The sequence below is a fragment of the Phyllobates terribilis genome, unplaced genomic scaffold (genome assembly GCF_046119375.1).
Source record: "Phyllobates terribilis strain yellow unplaced genomic scaffold, ASM4611937v1 Scaffold_4__5_contigs__length_816908805, whole genome shotgun sequence".
NCBI lineage: Eukaryota > Metazoa > Chordata > Amphibia > Anura > Dendrobatidae > Phyllobates > Phyllobates terribilis.
Genome location: NW_027362764.1, coordinates 79,419,635 through 79,438,334, shown reverse-complemented (window position 1 = coordinate 79,438,334; position 18,700 = coordinate 79,419,635). Strand labels below are relative to the sequence as shown.

General features: G+C 41.6%; 1 protein-coding gene across 1 annotated transcript in view; it reads right to left on the bottom strand.

Annotated features, from left to right (window-relative positions):
- MYO3A (myosin IIIA) overlaps window positions 1–18,700 on the bottom strand; it is a 308,489-nt gene that overhangs the window by 68,670 nt on the left and 221,119 nt on the right. Inside the window, exons 28-31 of the mRNA XM_073677531.1 lie at window positions 13,082–13,159; window positions 12,866–12,983; window positions 5,444–6,137; window positions 2,592–2,730 (exon numbers count right to left, since the gene is read on the bottom strand). Of these exons, the coding sequence (XP_073533632.1) occupies window positions 2,592–2,730; window positions 5,444–6,137; window positions 12,866–12,983; window positions 13,082–13,159 (1,029 nt within the window). The remainder of the gene's footprint in view (window positions 1–2,591; window positions 2,731–5,443; window positions 6,138–12,865; window positions 12,984–13,081; window positions 13,160–18,700) is intronic.

Below are 18,700 nucleotides of genomic sequence, written 5' to 3'. Positions count from 1 at the left end.
CCTAACCACCCTGTTTTAGATTTTTGTCTTTCCCACTTGTGTCTACCCGTTTCTCCGCTTTTTGTTTTCTGTTCAGTGGACCAATGAGACCAATGAGATTTGGAGTGCTCCGATGAGATATGGAGTGCTCCAATACACATCTGGCATCACTGGTTGCCAGCAATAAAGGTTATTTTGTTTCAAGCTGCAAGTAGGAGGAGCCCGATGTTTGTGCAGAGGCAGTGTCTTGGCACTTAGTCCAGTGCTATGGTTCTTCCATAGGAGAAGATGAGAAAAGAAGTCAACAGGAAGAGAAGAGAGTGTGACTGCAGCCACCTATACAGTCAGGGAGCTCTGCTGTAAGTGTTGTGGCAGCTGCAGGCTTGGTTAAAGCCCACGCAAGATGAGTCAGTCCTCGGGTCTGAGAACATGAGACAGAGGATATCTGACCAGAACAGAAAAGAGAGACTCAGTGATTGTAAGCAGTGGACAGAGAAGACATCATTCTTCGGAACTGACCATAGGGCCACGTTACTACCTTGAGTATTTGGTCAGTATTGCATCAGATGTATAAGCCAAAACCAGGAGTGGAAAAATCAGAGGAAAAGTATAATAGAAACACGTCACCACTTCTGTATTAATCACCCACTCCTGGTTTTGGCTTACAAATACTGATGTCAAATACTGACTAAATACTGAAGATGGAAACGTGGCCTAAGACCTATTCTCCAATAGAGTTTTCCATGCATGTCTGGTAACTGTTTAGGCATGGGAAGAACATCTTGAAACAATCCTCCTCCTCATCATCAGTGTTAGGACCCAATTTGTTTGGAAGGTTATTATTTGTAGCACTTTCAGTGTTCTGCAAGATATAGTTGTGACGTTGCTGCAATTTTGCAACTTAATTGGAATTTCTATGTAGACATTAACAAGACAGTATCCTCTGTTAGGGCTTGAGCTTTAATTGCACATTCATACATTAATGTGAGACTTTTTGTGATGTGTCCATTGCACATTTTTGGCAAAGGGAGGACAAGATCTACAAAAAGGAGTGACATTGTGGCCCTCATGACCCAAAGAGCTGGAAGGTAAATTACTTCGATAAGTCTGGATAAAGCTAGTGCACACCCATGACTAGCATATTAGAGTAGGCTGCAACTGAGGATAAGCCCCTCAGAGACCCGTAGACTCACTGTAGGAACGGGCTACATAGCCTGCAGTCGCCTTGGAGAGAACCCTCGATAGAGTCCAGATTCTGTCCTTGATTTAAGGACTGCAGTGTAGACTCACACCACGTCCAATCAATAAATCCATTCAACTGGAACAACTCTCTCTTACTCGGGAGTCCCTTTTAAAAGCAAGTGAAAATGACAGAGGTAATAGAGATGTCCCTGGCATCAATTTCAGGCAACCAAGTTTATAATTATTTGTACTCAGAAGATCATAATACTTTCATTTGGCATTTTATGCCTCCAATTATCTTATCTGTACGATAAAAAGATTAAGTAATTCATAGGGAGCACAGAGGTTAGATATATGTTCTAAAAATATGTGAAAATGTCCACGAGTGGTATCAATCAACTGAATCTAAGTATAGGGACTATGACACAGCTTATTTTCCTTTAGCAACAACCACTTGATGGATAGCTGTACCTCCCAACTATTATTAACACTATGCACAGACTACACTAGAGTGGCTGCAGACTTGTAGTTTAAGGCTAGACAACCCCTTTAAATGAAAATGGGTAGATGTACGAATATATATGTCAGAGTGTATTGGCCAACATCCAATAACCAGTGCTTATCATTGTATGAAAAAAATAATCTGTGATGTGCATACATGCAGTTACATGCTGACTAGACGTGTCCGGCCTCACTCAATGCAAGTGTATTGTATTGCAACTGTATGGAGTGAGGCAGGATGAGTCTAGTTGGAATGTAACTGGAATTATGCAAATCGCATACTTGTGATCACATGACCGCCTACTCCTGGCGCTGGCATAGGAGAATCCATATAGCACGCACTCACATAGAGTGACTGCAGACTTGTATCCTAAGGCCGGACAACCCCCTTAAGCAAGAATACAACCAGTCTACAACATATTTTCCCCACAAAATGTAACAATTTGCTCCATGAGCGGACTCCCATAGCATACAGGCCCTATAGTAACGTCCATAAATATATAAAATATGACTGAATACAATTTCAAAGCTGTAAATCTGTAATAGAGCACCAGTAGACTTCTATCTACTGTACTTTCATACTGATATCAATGTATGACCATATCTCTAATTGTTATAGACTGATTATCTAGCGGACAGTTACTGTGCTTAAAACATTTATGGAATATAATATTTCTTATTATAAGATCCTGTTGTAAATTCTGGGATATCTCTAAGGTGTGTCTAAACATGTATAGACAATGAAAGACAAGTTTCAGGTTTCAGAAATCTTATTCAATTTGCTTGTATTGCAAAAAGCTGCATTTTTTCAACCGCAAAAACGAAACATGTGAATAATCCCTGAGAGTTCTCTTCCAAACTAATGTGAGTTCAGTGTTATAGCTCCTTGTTCTTTACTTATCAGTAAGAATGAATGGTAAATTCCTTACCTGTGTTGTTTGTATCGACATCATTCATTATCTTCTCTCTCATTACCAATGCTGTACTCTCAGGATTCAGCTGATTAGACATAATCATATCATTCAGCCTTTGTTGCAAAATTAAATAGTTTTCTGACAATTTGGTGATCTGGAAAGATATAGTATGATTTACATATACCAAAATAGTGAAAACAACTAAGATCATCCCATTTATTCATAAGAGAGATTAATTTATACTGGTACACTATATGAGGAATGCTCTGGTTTCTCTCCAGAGAGACAATGCCTTGTTGATGTGTCTACTATAGTGTTAAAGGGCTTTTCAGACTTACAAAAAACACTTTCCAAAGGCATTTAATGTTATAAAATAAAAAAGAAAAGTGTAATCACTGACCCAAGAACCTATGGACGGACTCTTTGGTCGTCTCCTTCAGGACAGGAAGAGATAATGACTCGCCCCCTGGGCCGTGGGGTACCTGGAGCCGGGCCTTCTGGTGTACGGTGCTGATGGGGGTAGTAGTGGCAACCCGGTCCCATGGCTCAGGGTGGTCAGACCAATGTTGTGGCAGTCTATTTATAGATTTGTGAATGTCCGACTACTCCACCCGTGGATTGCGGTCAGAGATAACCGCCGCTGCGAGGCTGACCGCTGAGGCTGGTGTTACTGTGCAGCACAGGGGTAGGATAACTCCCCACGGGACGAGTGTAGCCTCAGGGCAGTGTAGGTGGATGCTGGGGGTGATGGTGCAGACGCAGCAGAAATCACACAGAGTCAGTGTTGCAGTCCAGGTTCTTTTACTCACAGTTGTTATCCATGTCACTTCTGTCAGCAAGGACTGCCCGAGCCATGCTGCGTCCACCAGGTGAGGAGCTCGGTCAACCCCCAGGCAATTCAGGAGTATGGCACAGGACCCCCTTCTGTCCTTTCTCTGGCCTCTCGTGCTCCACCAGTGTCCTGACTTCTGTCCGGCTACCGCGGACCATGTCGGGTAAGCGTTGGCCTTCACTTCCCGCTATCCTATATGGTGCCTTCCTAGCAGGTTTAGCGGGGGCTCGCACCAATAAATGGTCACAACCTCCGGTTCTTGGCTGAGGGTAGATTCGCCTCCACCAACTTAGGGATCCGGTACCTTTCCACAGCCTGACCCTTCCACCCAGTATAATGGGGTATGCAACGGTTGCTGGCCGTTCTGTACTCTTAGGGTCCCTTCTGCCTTCTTGTTTCTGGAGCCCTTCCACTCCTCTGTCTCTTCTCTTTTCTGGCCCTGGCCTTCTCTCTAGGCCTGCCTCGTGGAGCTGAGCTCAGCCTGAGCCGCTGCTCCCTGTCAGCTCTCTCTCCCTTCTGCTCTGACTGAACTTCTCTACTTTTTAAGATGGCTCCCACCTTTTATCTGCTTCTCTGTGCCTGAGCTCAGGTGACCTGCACCCAATGAGCTCCTTCCTATGCTCCAGAAACTGCCTCTCTCTGCTCCTACACCACTGGGTTCTCTCCCCCCTCCCCACTCCAGCCAGGGACATGGTCAGTTGTGCCCGCAGCTGGGAGCACCGTCGAGCTGTCCCCCGGAAATGGGGTGAGTGTGTGTGTGTGCATGCAGCTAACTGAGCCCTGGTCCACACTCCATCCTTACCTGGGAGTGGAACATCACACCTCTGGGTGAGGTGCAATACCCCTGTAGCAACCGAACCCTCGGGGCGCTACAATAACATAATGGGTTTCCATTCGCTTGACCACTGAGAGATGTGATTAGCTGGAACAGAACATCATCTGATGCATATATAGTCCAGCCAATCAGTTGCCTCAGTGATCAGGTGACTGAAGAACAGGACATTCCTGGTAGAGACCACTAGAGTGGTCTGTGCTGGAGCCACAAGTTGAGAGCCGGTATGCCGGTCCTTTAGATTCTAAGTTTTCAATTTGTATTAAATGTACCCTAGGGTCAGTCTACTCAAGCCAAGTGTATCATGGCTAGAGTTGTTGGATGCCATAAACTTTAATGCCGGGGTCCCACGTGACTCTCTGTTTGCTCCTTACAGGCATCCCAGGCAGAGAAGTGCCCTATTTTTTTTATTCTTTGTAGAAGTTGTAGGAGAGACCGATGGCTAGCGTTAAATGTTATCACTACTGGTCTTGATTAGGTGCACCTGGATAGCTATGACTAGAACCAGGCTAGGTGTTCACCTCAGTCAGTCAACTTGGGGAAAGCTGACCAGAGTGGATTTGTGTTGGAGCTAAAGAGACAGACAAGCCAGAAATTCTCTGTGAAGAGACTGCACAGGCCGTGTGCACCAAACTGCAAGTATCACTGGTTGTTATAGATAATAGCTGTTTTGTGTGACTGAACTGGGACTAGCTCAGCTGTCTCTGTGTAGCAAGGGTGTAAATTTTTTAGTAAGTGCCTGCACAAGGCTAGAGATTATTTTTTATGGTTTTGTTTTCGGGACTGTGCAACCAGTGAAAATTAACACTATTCCTTGTATGATATAAAAACCCTGTGGCTTTGTGTCCCAAGCGGGTTGCCAAGAGAGTGAGCCCCTACAATGGGTACACTTTCACCCTTTTCAGGAATTTCCCACAAGATAAATTCAATACATTATTGCAACATGCTAGCAAAATTCTTGAGAGGCTGCAACTAACATAAAAACTACTGACTTGCCAACTACAGACACATATAGCATAACCATCTCTTAACAGAGCATCACAAAATCATGCTTCTTCCAAAGTTGGTCATCTGAGGCCACTGAATTCAGAATGTGTCAAGCCAAGTGGAAAGTAAGAAAGGACACGTCTGTAAATTATATTTTCTCTACCAATGACATATTCTTGAGTAAACTTTGTAGCACTTTACAAGTTTGCTTCTCACCTGTTCTGTGAAGAATGCCAGATCTTCCATTTCTTTTAATACGTTGGTTGTTCCATTATTTGTGCCATTTGGCTCCAAGTTATTTTTATTTGAAATTTTCCCTTCTTTCTTCAATCTTTCTCTCTCTCTTAAACCACGGTAATTACTTTGTATGACAACAGCTGCTTTCTCTTCTTCGTCATTATTTTCGACATGTCCATTGCTTTCTATATTGGAATTTACATCAGTCTGAGAAGTTTTTCCACCAGCAAGTGGATGGTCATGGTTTTCGATTTTCTCTTCTGAAGAACAGTTTGAGTCTTGTTCGGTGTTAGGCAGAGATTCAGTTTTCACATCTTTCTGTCTCTCGTCTTTGAGTTTCTTCCGTTCCCTGTGACCACGGTAGTTGCTTTGGATGACTGTGGCAGCTTTACTCTCCTCGTCATCATCTTTGTCAATTTCACTTTGTTCTTTTTCTTCTATTTCCATAGCATCTTTATTTTGATTGTCAGGCTGCAAAGAATTATCTTCATTTTGTAGTTTTTGACGTTCTTCTTTCAATTGCTTTCTTTGTTGATGTCCACGGTAATGACTTTGTATTACAATGGCTGCTTCTTCTTCATTTTTATCATCGTTGGGATTGTTAACTTCTGCTGGTTCATCCGTCTTTGTCACTTCACTAGTATTTAGACATTGTTTTCTCTTCATTGATTCCCTTGTAAAACAGAATTCCAATAATGAGTAAATATGGGAAGTATTTATTTTAATTAGAGCTCAACCTTCTTTTAAAAAGAAGCAGGTTGATCGCAATGGATCCATCCTCTCCTACCTTCAGTGATCCAATGTTTGGGGAAAGTGTACACAATTAAAGAGAACCTGTCATCAGGATCAGGCATGATAAACTAAAGATATTGGCATAAAGTTTCTGTTCTGCTGATTTAATAGGTACTGTACCTTAAAGGTAGAAATATTCAGTCTGGGTATTCTTTAATCACCAATAGATGTTTTTGTCAATATCTTTAGTTTATCATGTCTGACTCTGATGACAGGTTCTCTTTAGGAAGCGTAGTATTACAAGCTGGCCATGGAGATGAATGGTCACTCATGTAAGGTATAGATCAGCCAGACTAGGGGTCTCCTGTATGTAATGTCCATATGTTATTAATGTATAGCTGTTATACTGACACAAACTATTTAAAGGAGATGTCCAGCTTTGGGCTACAAGTCTATAGTCACTCTATGTCACTGTAGACTTATGGATCAGCGTGCACATTATAAGGATTCTCCAGTGCTGGCACTGGGAATGGCGGTCATGTGACGGCAAGTATGTGATATGTATACTCTCAGCCACATTCCGACTAGACGTGTCCGGACTTGCTCAAGGGAGACTGAACATGTCTAGTCAGCATGTGACCTCATGGAAGAAAATCACAAACTTGTGGTCACGCACCTGCTGTATCCAGTGTGCACTCTGTGAGGATTCACAAGTCTGCAGTCTGCCTTTCTTGAAAATTAGAATATTACAGGTTATGGGCACTAGTTTCTGTGATGGGACGTTGACCCAGAGAACTAGTCTGATTGCCATATGTGGGGTCGGGAAGGAATTTTTCCCCTAATATGGAGCTATTAGTGTCTGCCCCATGGGGGATTTTCCCTTCCTCTGGATAAACATATCAGGCTATAGGATGAACTGAACTTGATGGACTTAACTCTACCTTCAACCTTAAAAAACTATGAAACATAGTGTGACTACAGACTTGTACCCCAGAGCCAGACAGCCCCTTTAGATACAGTATCTAGTAAAACAAGTCCTTTCAAATTAGAAGGAGCGCTTCGTGAAAATTAGATTACTGAGTGTCATACTTATGGTTCCCCACAGAATATAGATCACTTTATCGGCTAAGAGACCCCACAGCAAGTGAGAAATATTAAAATTACACAGAAGATGTACCCAGTCCTCCGGAGCAAAATCAAGCCCCTCTTCACTTTGTCCTTAATGGGGGCCTCTCTGCTCTATAAATTCAGGAACTCAAATTAGGGTCTGGAAAATGGGTTGTCTAAATCAGATAACTACTTAGAAGAGGGATTCCCAACTTAGCAAATTATCACTTGTCCAAAGAATAATGTTAACCTGCTAATCGCTGAGGGTTCATTGAACCCCTACGATTTCCAAGAACAAGAGCGATGGATGTGTCCCTGCATTCCATTTATTGTGAATGTTTCTGGGACTGCCAGAGATAGTTATCTGGGTGCTGTACTCACGTAACTCTAGCAGTCCCAGAGACAATGAATTGAGCAGGTGGAGCGCATGTTCCGCCATTCAAACAGGGCATTTTAAAGCCCCATTCTCTGGATCATTGTGGGTCCCATCAGTAAGATCATTAGAGATTACTAAGTTGTCCCATATCCATGGACTACTCTTTTGAAGCAAATATGTCACCAGATTTCACAATGCAAATTGCATACATTATTAAATAGGTCTCTCAGACCTAATGAGGCTGATATACTTATTTTTAAAATGCATGACAGAATGGCTATCTAATCCTGCTTTTAAAATGAACATTTTTTAAGCCCAGCTATGCAAATTTTCTCTTCAGAGAGGAAGAGGACTAGAACTCTATTGCCACCTATAGGTAGTAGCAATCCTAAAAGTCAATATCGACTCCCTAACGAGCCTTGTCACATGACTTAGGATAAAAGCCAGAATCTCAATTTGCAGACACTGTGTTTTGAGGTACTGCCCCTCATCAGTGCAAAGTGTGAAATCTGGTGTGGCTGGGTGAGAGTAGTCTGACCGGGATCCAAGGGGTAACATCTCTCCTTGCGGAGAGTGATACGTTAAGCATGTCAAGATGAGGAGACTTTTAAGCCGCAATTCTCCTCTGCGAAATATGCAAATTGCCTCCTCAGAGAGGAAGAGGGCTAGAACTCTAGTGCCACCTATAGGAAGTAACAATCCTAAAAGTCAATATTGACTCTCTAATGAGCCTTAGCTATAATGAGAGAGCTCATTAGTCAAAGGATATTCCGTTTCCGCCCACACTGCCTTGACTGACAGCTGCAGGCTGTACTGAGCAGTGTGGAAGCACTAAGAACAAGGGACAATGAGGAGCTGTCAATCAGCTTGGGTGGGCAGAGATTGAGATGAAACTTTCAAATTACTAATAAGACTTCACTTGAAATATTGGGGACAGTTCTGGGTACTTGTGTATAAGAGTAATGCTGGCAAAAGAATGTTTGTTTCACTCCTAGGTTTATAAACATTCCAAGGGGCAACTTCTACATCTATAGGAGAGATTGATTCTACACCAGACAGGGATTTGTTACTTTAAGGGCAGTGAGACTATGTAACCGGGATGGTTTGTGATGGGGGTATAATTGAACTATATGTGACATGCAGAAGTAGTGCTGTTGCTTCAAAAGCATCCAGCAACTATTACAAATAACACAAGAGACAGGAAGTGTTGTGCTTCAGAAGCATCCAGCAACTGGAGAGGTTAACACAGTCACAGGAGACACGGAGTGTTTTAGCAGAGCCCCAGGGGGATTGTGGGGAACTTGTTATTGTAGTCTGGCTGAAGCTGAAGAGAAAGGTAGTGTGTTATCTGTATCTCACAGAAGGCTACTGAACAGCATTCAGATCAGGGGAGAAACTAAACACAGGTCAGATAAATTCTCTGAACTAAGAGTGCAGCACATTATCGGGCAGGAAGATAAGGACTGGAAGGAATTGTGACACAGGGGTCATATCCCTCATCAAATCCTCCCCCACTCTATCTCAATGCAGGATAAAGAATGCGGTGTACTATTGTGTCCTTGTGAAGGAAAAACCTGTGGTTGTGTATGCATAGACGTGTGCTGCTAAGAGATCTAATCTATGCTGAATTATGCTACTGAAGGGACTGTAATACTGTCCCTTGTGAAGAAACTACTGTATTGTTACTGGAGCCGGTTGTGCAAGAAACTCAGACTGTACTGTAATGAAGATTGTTGCTGTAATATCCCTGAATTTCACTGGCCGTGCTTCAGATTAAACTCCACTGTTAAACTGTTGAAAAAGACTCTTGTCAGATTTGTCTGGTCAGCAATTGAATCTATCGTGTGCCTGAGAGAAGCTGCAGCCAATCGTCGCCCTGAGTAATGGTTCCCCCAGGATTCCAAAGAATTCATGAAACCCGTCTCGCCCTATCTGAACCTAGCAGCGTGCGTGTAACATATACAGTATCATGTTGCAAGTTACAAGTGCTACAATGCTGGAGGTTTTTTCTTTGCACTTTAGTGTGCTTTAGTGCATATAAAGGGTGTGTCCGCCCTTTGTCTGAGCTGAAAGGTTCATTCTGCCTCTCAGGTCCATGCTTCTACTAAGGGTTCAGTCTCTCTGCCCTTATCCATATGTATGTCACTTGACAAATGGTAAGGTTTTAATATTAGAGTTAGGACTGTCCCATAATGGTTACCGTGATGTGATGGGATAGCTTTTACATTATTTTAATCAAAATTATGTTAACTAAATACCCTTTATTATTTATCATTATTTTTGCACTGTGCGATTTACCCATTTACTTCCAGATATTTGGGTATTTTGCTTGTCTTTGGTTTTTCTCTGTCTAGTGGCCTTATGTGAACATGCATTTACATTTTGCATGCACATCAATTTACGTTTCAGTTCAGACTCTCAGGTTTTTTCAATGCTGGAGATGGGTCATTAATCTGAGGATTTCCTCTTTTTTAGCATATAGGAGTCCAGAATTATTTTTTCCCCTAATGTGGGGAAATTGGCAACTTTTTGGATATGGTCTTTATTCAGCTAGTCGTTGTGACAGAATCACTGGTATGATGTACGAGGGCATGTATGTGTCACACAGGTTGCTAGTCTGTGTGAACTGAAGCCTATAAACTTTCTGCCAGCATGTTATACAGTGGGTACGGAAAGTGTTCAGACCCCTTTAAATTTTTCACTCTTTGTTTCATTGCAGCCATTTGGTAAATTCTAAAAAGTTCATTTTTTCTCATTAAAGTGCACTCTGCACCCCATCTTGAATGAAAAAAAGCAGAAATATAGAAATTTTTGCAAATTTATTAAAAAAGAAAAACTGAAATATCACATGGTCATAAGTATTCAGACCCTTTGCTAAGTCACTTGCTGTCCATTTCCTTGTGATCCTCCTTGATATGGTTCTACTCCTTCATTGGAGTCCAGCTGTGTTTAATTAAACTGATAGGACTTGATTTGGAAAGGCACACACCTGTCTATATAAGACTTCACAGCTCACAGTGCATGTAGACCGAATGAGAATCATGAGCTCAAAGGAACTGCCCAAGGAGCTCAGAGACAGAATTGTGGCAAGGCACAGATCTGGCCAAGGTTACTAAAGAATTTCTGCATTACTCAAGGTTTCTAAGAGCACAGTGGCCTCCATAATCCTTAAATGGAAGAAGTTTTGGTCCACCAGAAGTCTTCCTAGACCTGGCCGTCCAGCCAAACTGAGCAATCTTGTGAGAAGAGCCATGGTAAGAGAGGTAAAGAAGAACCCCAAGATCACTGTGGCTGAGCTCCAGAGATGCAGTAGGACGATGGGAGAAAGTTCCAAAAAGTCAACTATCACTGCAGCCCTCCATCAGTCAGGCCTTTATGGCAGAGTGGCCCGACGGAAGCCTCTCCTCAGTGCGAGACATATGAAAGCCCGCATAGAGTTTGCTCAAAAACACATGAAGGACTCCCAGACTATGAGAAATAAGATTCTCTGGTCTGATGAGACAAAGATAGAACTTTTTGGTGATAATTCTAAGCGGTATGTGTGGAAAAAACCAGGCACTGCTCATCACCTGCCCAATACTATCCCAACAGTGAAACATGGTGGTGGCAGCATCATGCTATGGAGGTGTTTTTCAGCTGCAGGGACCAGACGACTGGTTGCATTTGAAGGAAATATGAATGCGGCTAAGTACAGAGATATCCTGGATGAAAACCTCTTCCAGAGTGCTCTGGACCTCAGACTTGGCCGCAGTTTCACCTTCCAACAAGACAATGACCCTAAGCACCCAGCTAAAATAACAAAGGAGTGGCTTCAGAACAACTCTGTGACAATTCTTGACTGGCCCAGCCAGAGCCCTGACCTAAACCCAATTGAGCATCTCTGGAGAGACCGGAAAATGGCTGTCCACCAATGTTCACCATCCAACCTGACGGAACTGGAGAGGATTTGCAAAGAGGAATGGCAGAGGATCCCCAAATCCAGGTATAAAAAACTTGTTGCATCATTTCCAAGAAGACTCATGGCTGTACTAGCTCAAAAGGGTGCTTCTACTCAATACTGAGCAAAGGGTCTGAATGCTTATGACCATGTGATATTTCAGTTTTTCTTTTTTAATAAATTTGCAAAAATTTCTACATTTCAGTTTTTTTTCTCAGTCAAGATGGGGTGCAGAGTGTACTTTAATGAGAAAAAAATGAACTTTTTAGAATTTACCAAATGGCTTCAATGAAACAAAAAGTGAAAACATTTAAAGGGGTCTGAATACTTTCCGTACCCACTGTATGCTGGGGGTTAACTCACTTAAAGGGTGTGGTTTTATGGGAATGGCAGAGGGTGGGAGGCCATTCCCCTACTTCCCCTCAGGGTGTGGCTGAGCAAGGTTTAAATGCTCAGTCACCATTGATTTTTCTGTTGTTGAGGTTGGAGTGGCAAAGACTCCAGACTGGAAGGCCACAGCTCAGAGAGGAGCTGAAAGCTGGGACTACAACTTGTGTGTGGGCAAACCACACATTGCTATGGACTGTGCTATCGTTTATCATTTGTTTTGTTGTTTTGCCAGTAAGGCTGTGTTTATTTTGCTGGAGTTGCAGGACTTTATGCTGTATAATAAAGCCTGCAAAGAAAACCCGGGTTCCTGAGTCTACTTCCGGAAGCGGCTGAGCGAGTCGTCCTACCACATCGTGTTCATAGAGATGAGCGAATCTGTTTGAGAGACTTCAGTCCACTGTCCAGGTCAGGGGTACCTGGCGGCTGGACAAGATACCCGCCCATGTCTTACCTTCCGACGTCCCCGACGTGGCTTTTGATCAGCCAGGGTTGGCGCTACATTATCTGCGTGTCACGTCACACAGATGATGTCGTGCCAGCCCTGACAAATCAAATGCCGAGCAGGGAACGCCGGAAGGTAAGAGATTCACGGGTCTCTTGTCTAGCTGCCAGATACTACTGATATGGATGCTGGAAGGAAGTCCCGCAAATCGATCCGCTCATCTGTACATGTTCTCCTTTATGCTGTTTTTTATGTTGATGTAGGGTTTACAGGAAGAACTATCTTTGACTTTTTTGGGGAATTTATGTAAATTGATGTATCTCAGAATTAGAGACAATAGAAAAAAAATGAATATTATTGCTACATATTTTATAATAAAAAGTAAATAAAACTTTTTGCAATAACCTAATTTCTTACTTTTTTCTCTGAAAGCTCTTTCTTCCCTTGAAGCCACGATAGTGAGACTGGATCGCAGTGGCTGCATCGTTCTCTTTTTTGTCTCTCATTTCTTTTCTCACCAAGTATCCTCTGGCCCCTGGAATGTATTACACATAAATGATGATAAACGCAGAATATTCTTTTTTCATGAAAAAACCTGTAGTTTGTATAATGGGAACAAAAATCCATACATACATGCTTGGAACTTGATAACGAAACTTTCCATCTCAGATTTTGCATGAATTTCTTTTCGTACAACATGGCCTCTGTAAGCTTACCAACACATAATAATGTACAGTTACACACATATAGACATGATTTTCATAAAATATAAATATAAAGAATATGCTACTACACATAATCCTGTCATCTTTCCGTTATCATAGTAAAATCCTGTATGTGATTATGTGCTGGGTGAACAAAATAAAAATCATATAAACAAGTAAAAAAAAAAGTTTAAGTATACTTTTTGCTGCTGGGACCTTTCACTGATTAGTTGAAACAACTGTTGGATCCCACTGCAGTGCCACCACTGGAGAAATGCAGAATTACATGGCGCCTATTAAAACTAGTGTCTGCGTCATGGGAATTTTGCCTTCCTCTGAATATGCAAATTGTCTTTTCAGAAAGGAAGAGGACTTGAACTCTAGTACCATCTATTGGAAGTAGCAGTCATACAAGTCAATATGCACCCTTTAACGAGCCTTATGACTTAGGATAAAAGTCAAACAAGAATCTCAATTTTCAAACACAGTGTTTAGGGTATTACCCCTCGTCAGTGAAAAGTATGAGATCTGATTTGGCTAGGTGAGAGGCTAAGACTATCATGACAGCACTGTTCATGGAAATCTGGCAGATGATAATAGAGCATCCACAGACAGGCTTAGCACAAGCCATTCCATTCCATTTACCATATTCCAGGGGTTGCCCTGGCCTTCAATATTTAACCCCTATACAGAAATCTAGGCTGAGGCTGGGCCACAAAGTCAGCTACTGCCCGGTGGAGCAAGCTAGCAGGAAGAAGGGTCATCACGTGGGGTAGATACTAATAGGTCATATCAGGGAAGGAAACAGAAAGCAAGCAAGTGATCTAAATACAAGCTTAGGTCAGAGAACGAGATAAATCAGGACAACACAACAGGAGAACAGAACAGACATATAAGATAAGCAGTGGAAGTCAGAGCTTCAGGAGCATAAATAGCTGACTGCTCCATCCAGAAGGAGTGATCAAAACCAAACCAAAATTAAGCCCATAGTTCCCAGATCAAACATCACCAAAAGTCCAAGGGAAAAAGAAGGACTGTCATGCATCATCAGCAACAAAGGCGTGCCGGTGCCCAGTGGCCAAAAAGAAAATAGAGAAGGCACAAATCAGCACAAAAGTTATAATTAGCAATCGTTCTGTGATCATCCTTGTTCATCAGCCTGTGTAAACAGATCGGTAACTAAGCACCAAACAAGTTGGTATATAGTTGATTGGCACTAGTTAAGGTGCATTGGCGGGCCAAAATAAGTACGTCTAAATGCACCATTACTTTTATTTTTTTGCTGGCTATATTCTGAGATTAGTGATGTAAGAAGATTACCAGTCTGCAGAGAAAAATAGAAAATATGATTTAGCAATGCTGCCGAGATTTGCTTATGCAATACGAGTAACAATAATCATACTGTATATCATGAGAATTTGGAGTCCTTCACAAAATTTCCAGAAAGGAAAGGGTGACATCGGTAAAATATGGGCATTACCACTGGAAATTGCCTCAAAACCGGGATGTGAAATCTACTAATTGATAACAAGAGTCTATCCTTTCACCGGTTGTTGAGTGAACTATTTTTTAGGCTGGATCTTATTATTAGCTATGTTTTAAGACTATATTGATTCAGACATGGTCATAGTCCTTGGTAATCTATTTTAGCCACTGCTGCTAAGTATTTACAGTCATATGTCGTTGTATAAAGGTATAGATTGCGGCATTGTGCTGGGAAACTTTAGATTATGCCATTGATTTTGGCCTTACAGAATTTCAAAATGGCCACATGGATCAATAGCTGAGTCTGGCAGCAATGTGGATTTGTGTGTGCCTCCCTTAAAAATATTTTCCAACTCCTATTTCTTACATGGCCGAGAGCAGAATCTCTCAGGATAATTATTTTTAGCGCTTGAAACATAGTCATTCATAAAAATGTGAGGTTGTTGTTCAATCTGTTTTCAGCTATATATTTATATCTGTATAGACAATGAAACACTCATTGCATGTTTATTGCATTTGGACAGCAAAATATTTCATATGTATCAACTAGAGGATAGACCTCTCTTATATATACAAGTTGTGCTCAAAATTTTACATACCCCGGTAGAATTTTTGCTTTCTTGGCCTTGTTTCAGAGAATATGAATGATAACAAAAAAACTTTTTCTCCACTCATGGTTGTTGGTTGAGTGAAGCCATTTATTGTCAAACTACTGTGTTTTCTCTTTTTAAATCTTAATGTCAACCAAAAACATCCAAATGACCCTGATCAAAAGTTCACACACCCCAGTTCTTAATACGGTGTCTTGCCCCCTCTAACATCAATGACAGCTTGAAGTCTTTTGTGGTAGTTGTGGATGAGGTTCTTTATTTTTTCAGATGGCAAAGCTGCCCATTCTTCAGGGCAAAAAGCCTCCAGTTCCTGTAAATTTCTGGGCATGAACTGCTCGCTTGAGATCTCCCCAGAGTGGCTCAATGATATTGAGGTCAGGAGACTGAGATGACCACTCCAGAACCTTCACTTTGTTCTGCTGTAGCCAATGACAGGTCGACTTGGCCTTGTGTTTTGGATCGTTGTCAACTTCAACTTTTACCAACTTTCCTGTGCCTTTGTAGCTCACACATCCCCAAAACATCAGTGATCCACCTCCGTGCTTTACTGGAGGAATGGTGTTCCTTTCATCATAGGCCTTTTTGACCTCTCTCCAAATGTGACGTTTATGGTTGTGGCCAAAAAGTTACATTTTGGTCTCATCACTCCAAATTACCTCGTTCCAGAAGTTTTGAGGCTTGTCTCTGTGCTGTTTGGCATATTGTAGGTGATATACTTTGTCGCATTTGCGCAGTAATGGTTTTCTTCTGGCGACTCGACCATGCAACCCATTTTTCCTCAAGTGCCATCTTGAAACAGCCACACCGCTAGTTTTCAGAGAATCCTGAATTTTAGCTGATGTTATTTGTGGGTTTTTCTTTGCATCCCAAACAATTTTCCTGGCAGTTGTGGCCGAAATCTTTGTTGGTCTACCTGACCGTGGTTTGGTTTTTACAGAGCCCTTAATTTTCCATTTGTTAATCACAGTTTGAACGCTGCTGACTGGCATTATCAATTCCTTGGATATTTTTTTGAGACAAAGGGATTTTGGAGGCGCTCCCGTGGATGAAAGAGTAACTAAAAAATTGTTGAATCTTGCAAATGTGGTGCAATCACATGGAGGATATTTCACAAGGGATTAATATTTGTAGGTTTATTAAAAAATGATAAAACTGTGAATACACATAAGAGACATGGATATACAAAAAAGGGAAGGGAGAAGGGAGTCTGTAAAAAGGATCACACAACGCGTTTCTGCTCATAGAGCCTTCATCAGGTGGATATTTTTTTGTATCCCTTTCCTGTGTTATACTGTTCAACTACCTTTTCCCGTAGATCCATTGACAATTCTTTTGCTTTCTCAATGACTCACAATCCAGAAACGTCAGTGGCTGGATGAAAGATGCAAGAGATCCCAGAAACTCACTCAGCTTTTATACACACACACTGATTACAAGCAAACAGGTCACAGGTGAGGATGTTACCTTTAGTAGCCATTCAAACCCATTTGTGTCAAATTCTGTGTATGTTATCAGGCCCAAATCACCAGGGTATGTGAACTTTTGATCAGGTTCATTTGGATGTTTTTGGTTGAAATTAAGATTTATAAAGAGAAAACACAGCAGTTTGACAATAAATGACTTCACCCAACCAATAACCATGAGTGGAGAAAAAGATTTTTTGGTATTATTTATATTCTCTGAAACAAGGCCAAGAAAGGAAAAATTCTGCTGGGGTATGTAAACTTTTGAGCACAACTTGTATATATACATATATGTATATATATATATATATATATATATATATATATATATATACACAGTACAGACCAAAAGTTTGGACACACCTTCTCATTTAAAGATTTTTCTGTATTTTCATGACTATTAAAATTGTACATTCACACTGAAGGCATCAAAACTATGAATTAACACATGTGGAATTATATACTTAATGAAAAAGTGTGAAACAACTGAAAATATGTCTTATATTCTAGGTTCTTCAAAGTAGCCAACTTTTGCTTTGATGACTGCTTTGCACACTCTTGGCATTCTCTTGATGAGCTTCAAGAGGTAGTCACCGGAAATGGTCTTCCAACAATCTTGAAGGAGTTCCCAGAGATGCTTAGCACTTGTTGGCCCTTTTGCCTCACCCCAAACCACCTCGATTGGGTTCTGGTCTGGTGACTGTGGAGGCCAGGTCATCTGGCGTAGCACCCCAGCACTCTCCTTCTTGGTCAAATAGCCTTACACAGCCTGGAGGTGTGTTTGGGGTCATTGTCCTGTTGAAAAATAAATGATGGTCCAACTATTCAAACCGGATTGAATAGCATGGCGCTGCAAGATGCTGCGGCAGCCATGCTGGTTCAGTATGCCTTCAATTTTGAATAAATCCCCAACAGTGTCACCAGCAAAACACCCCCACACCATCACACCTCCTCCTCCATGCTTTACGGTGGGAACCAGGCATGTAGAGTCCATCCGTTCACCTTTTCTGCGTCGCACAAAGACACGGTGGTTGGAACCAAAGATCTCAAATTTGGACTCATCAGACCCAAGCACAGATTTCCACTGGTCTAATGTCCATTCCTTGTGTTCTTTAGCCCAAACAAGTCTCTTCTGCTTGTTGCCTGTCCTTAGCAGTGGTTTCCTAGCAGCTATTTTACCATGAAGGCCTGCTGCACAAAGTCTCCTCTTAACAGTTGTTGAAGAGATGTGTCTGCTGCTAGAACTCTGTGTGGCATTGACCTGGTCTCTAATCTGAGCTGCTGTTAACCTGCAATTTCTGAGGTTGGTGACTTGGATAAACTTATCCTCAGAAGCAGAGGTGACTCTTGGTCTTCCTTTCCTGGGGCGGTCCTCATGTGAGGAAGTTTCTTTGTAGCGCTTGATGGTTTTTACAACTGCACTTGGGGACACTTTCAAAGTTTGCCCAATTTTTCGGACTGACTGACCTTCATTTCTTAAAGTAATAATGGCCACTCGTTTTTCTTTACTTAGATTTTTTCTTGCCATAATACAAATTCTAACAGTCTATTCAGTAGGACTATCAGCTGTGTATCCACCTGACTTCTCCACAACACAACTGATGGTCCCAACCCCATTTATAAGGCAAGAAATCCCACTTATTAAACCTGACAGGGCACACCTGTGAAGTGAAGACCATTTCCGGTGACTACCTCTTGAAGCTCATCAAGAGAATGCCAAGAGTGTGCAAAGCAGTCATCAAAGCAAAAGGTGGCTAATTTGAAGAACCTAGAATATAAGACATATTTTCAGTTGTTTCACACTTTTTCATTAAGTATATAATTCCACATGTGTTAATTCATAGTTTTGATGCCTTCGGTGTGAATGTACAATTTTAATAGTCATGAAAATACAGAAAAATCTTTAAATGAGAAGGTGTGTCCAAACTTTTGGTCTGTACTGTATATATATACATATATATATATATATTTATACTGTATATATTGATT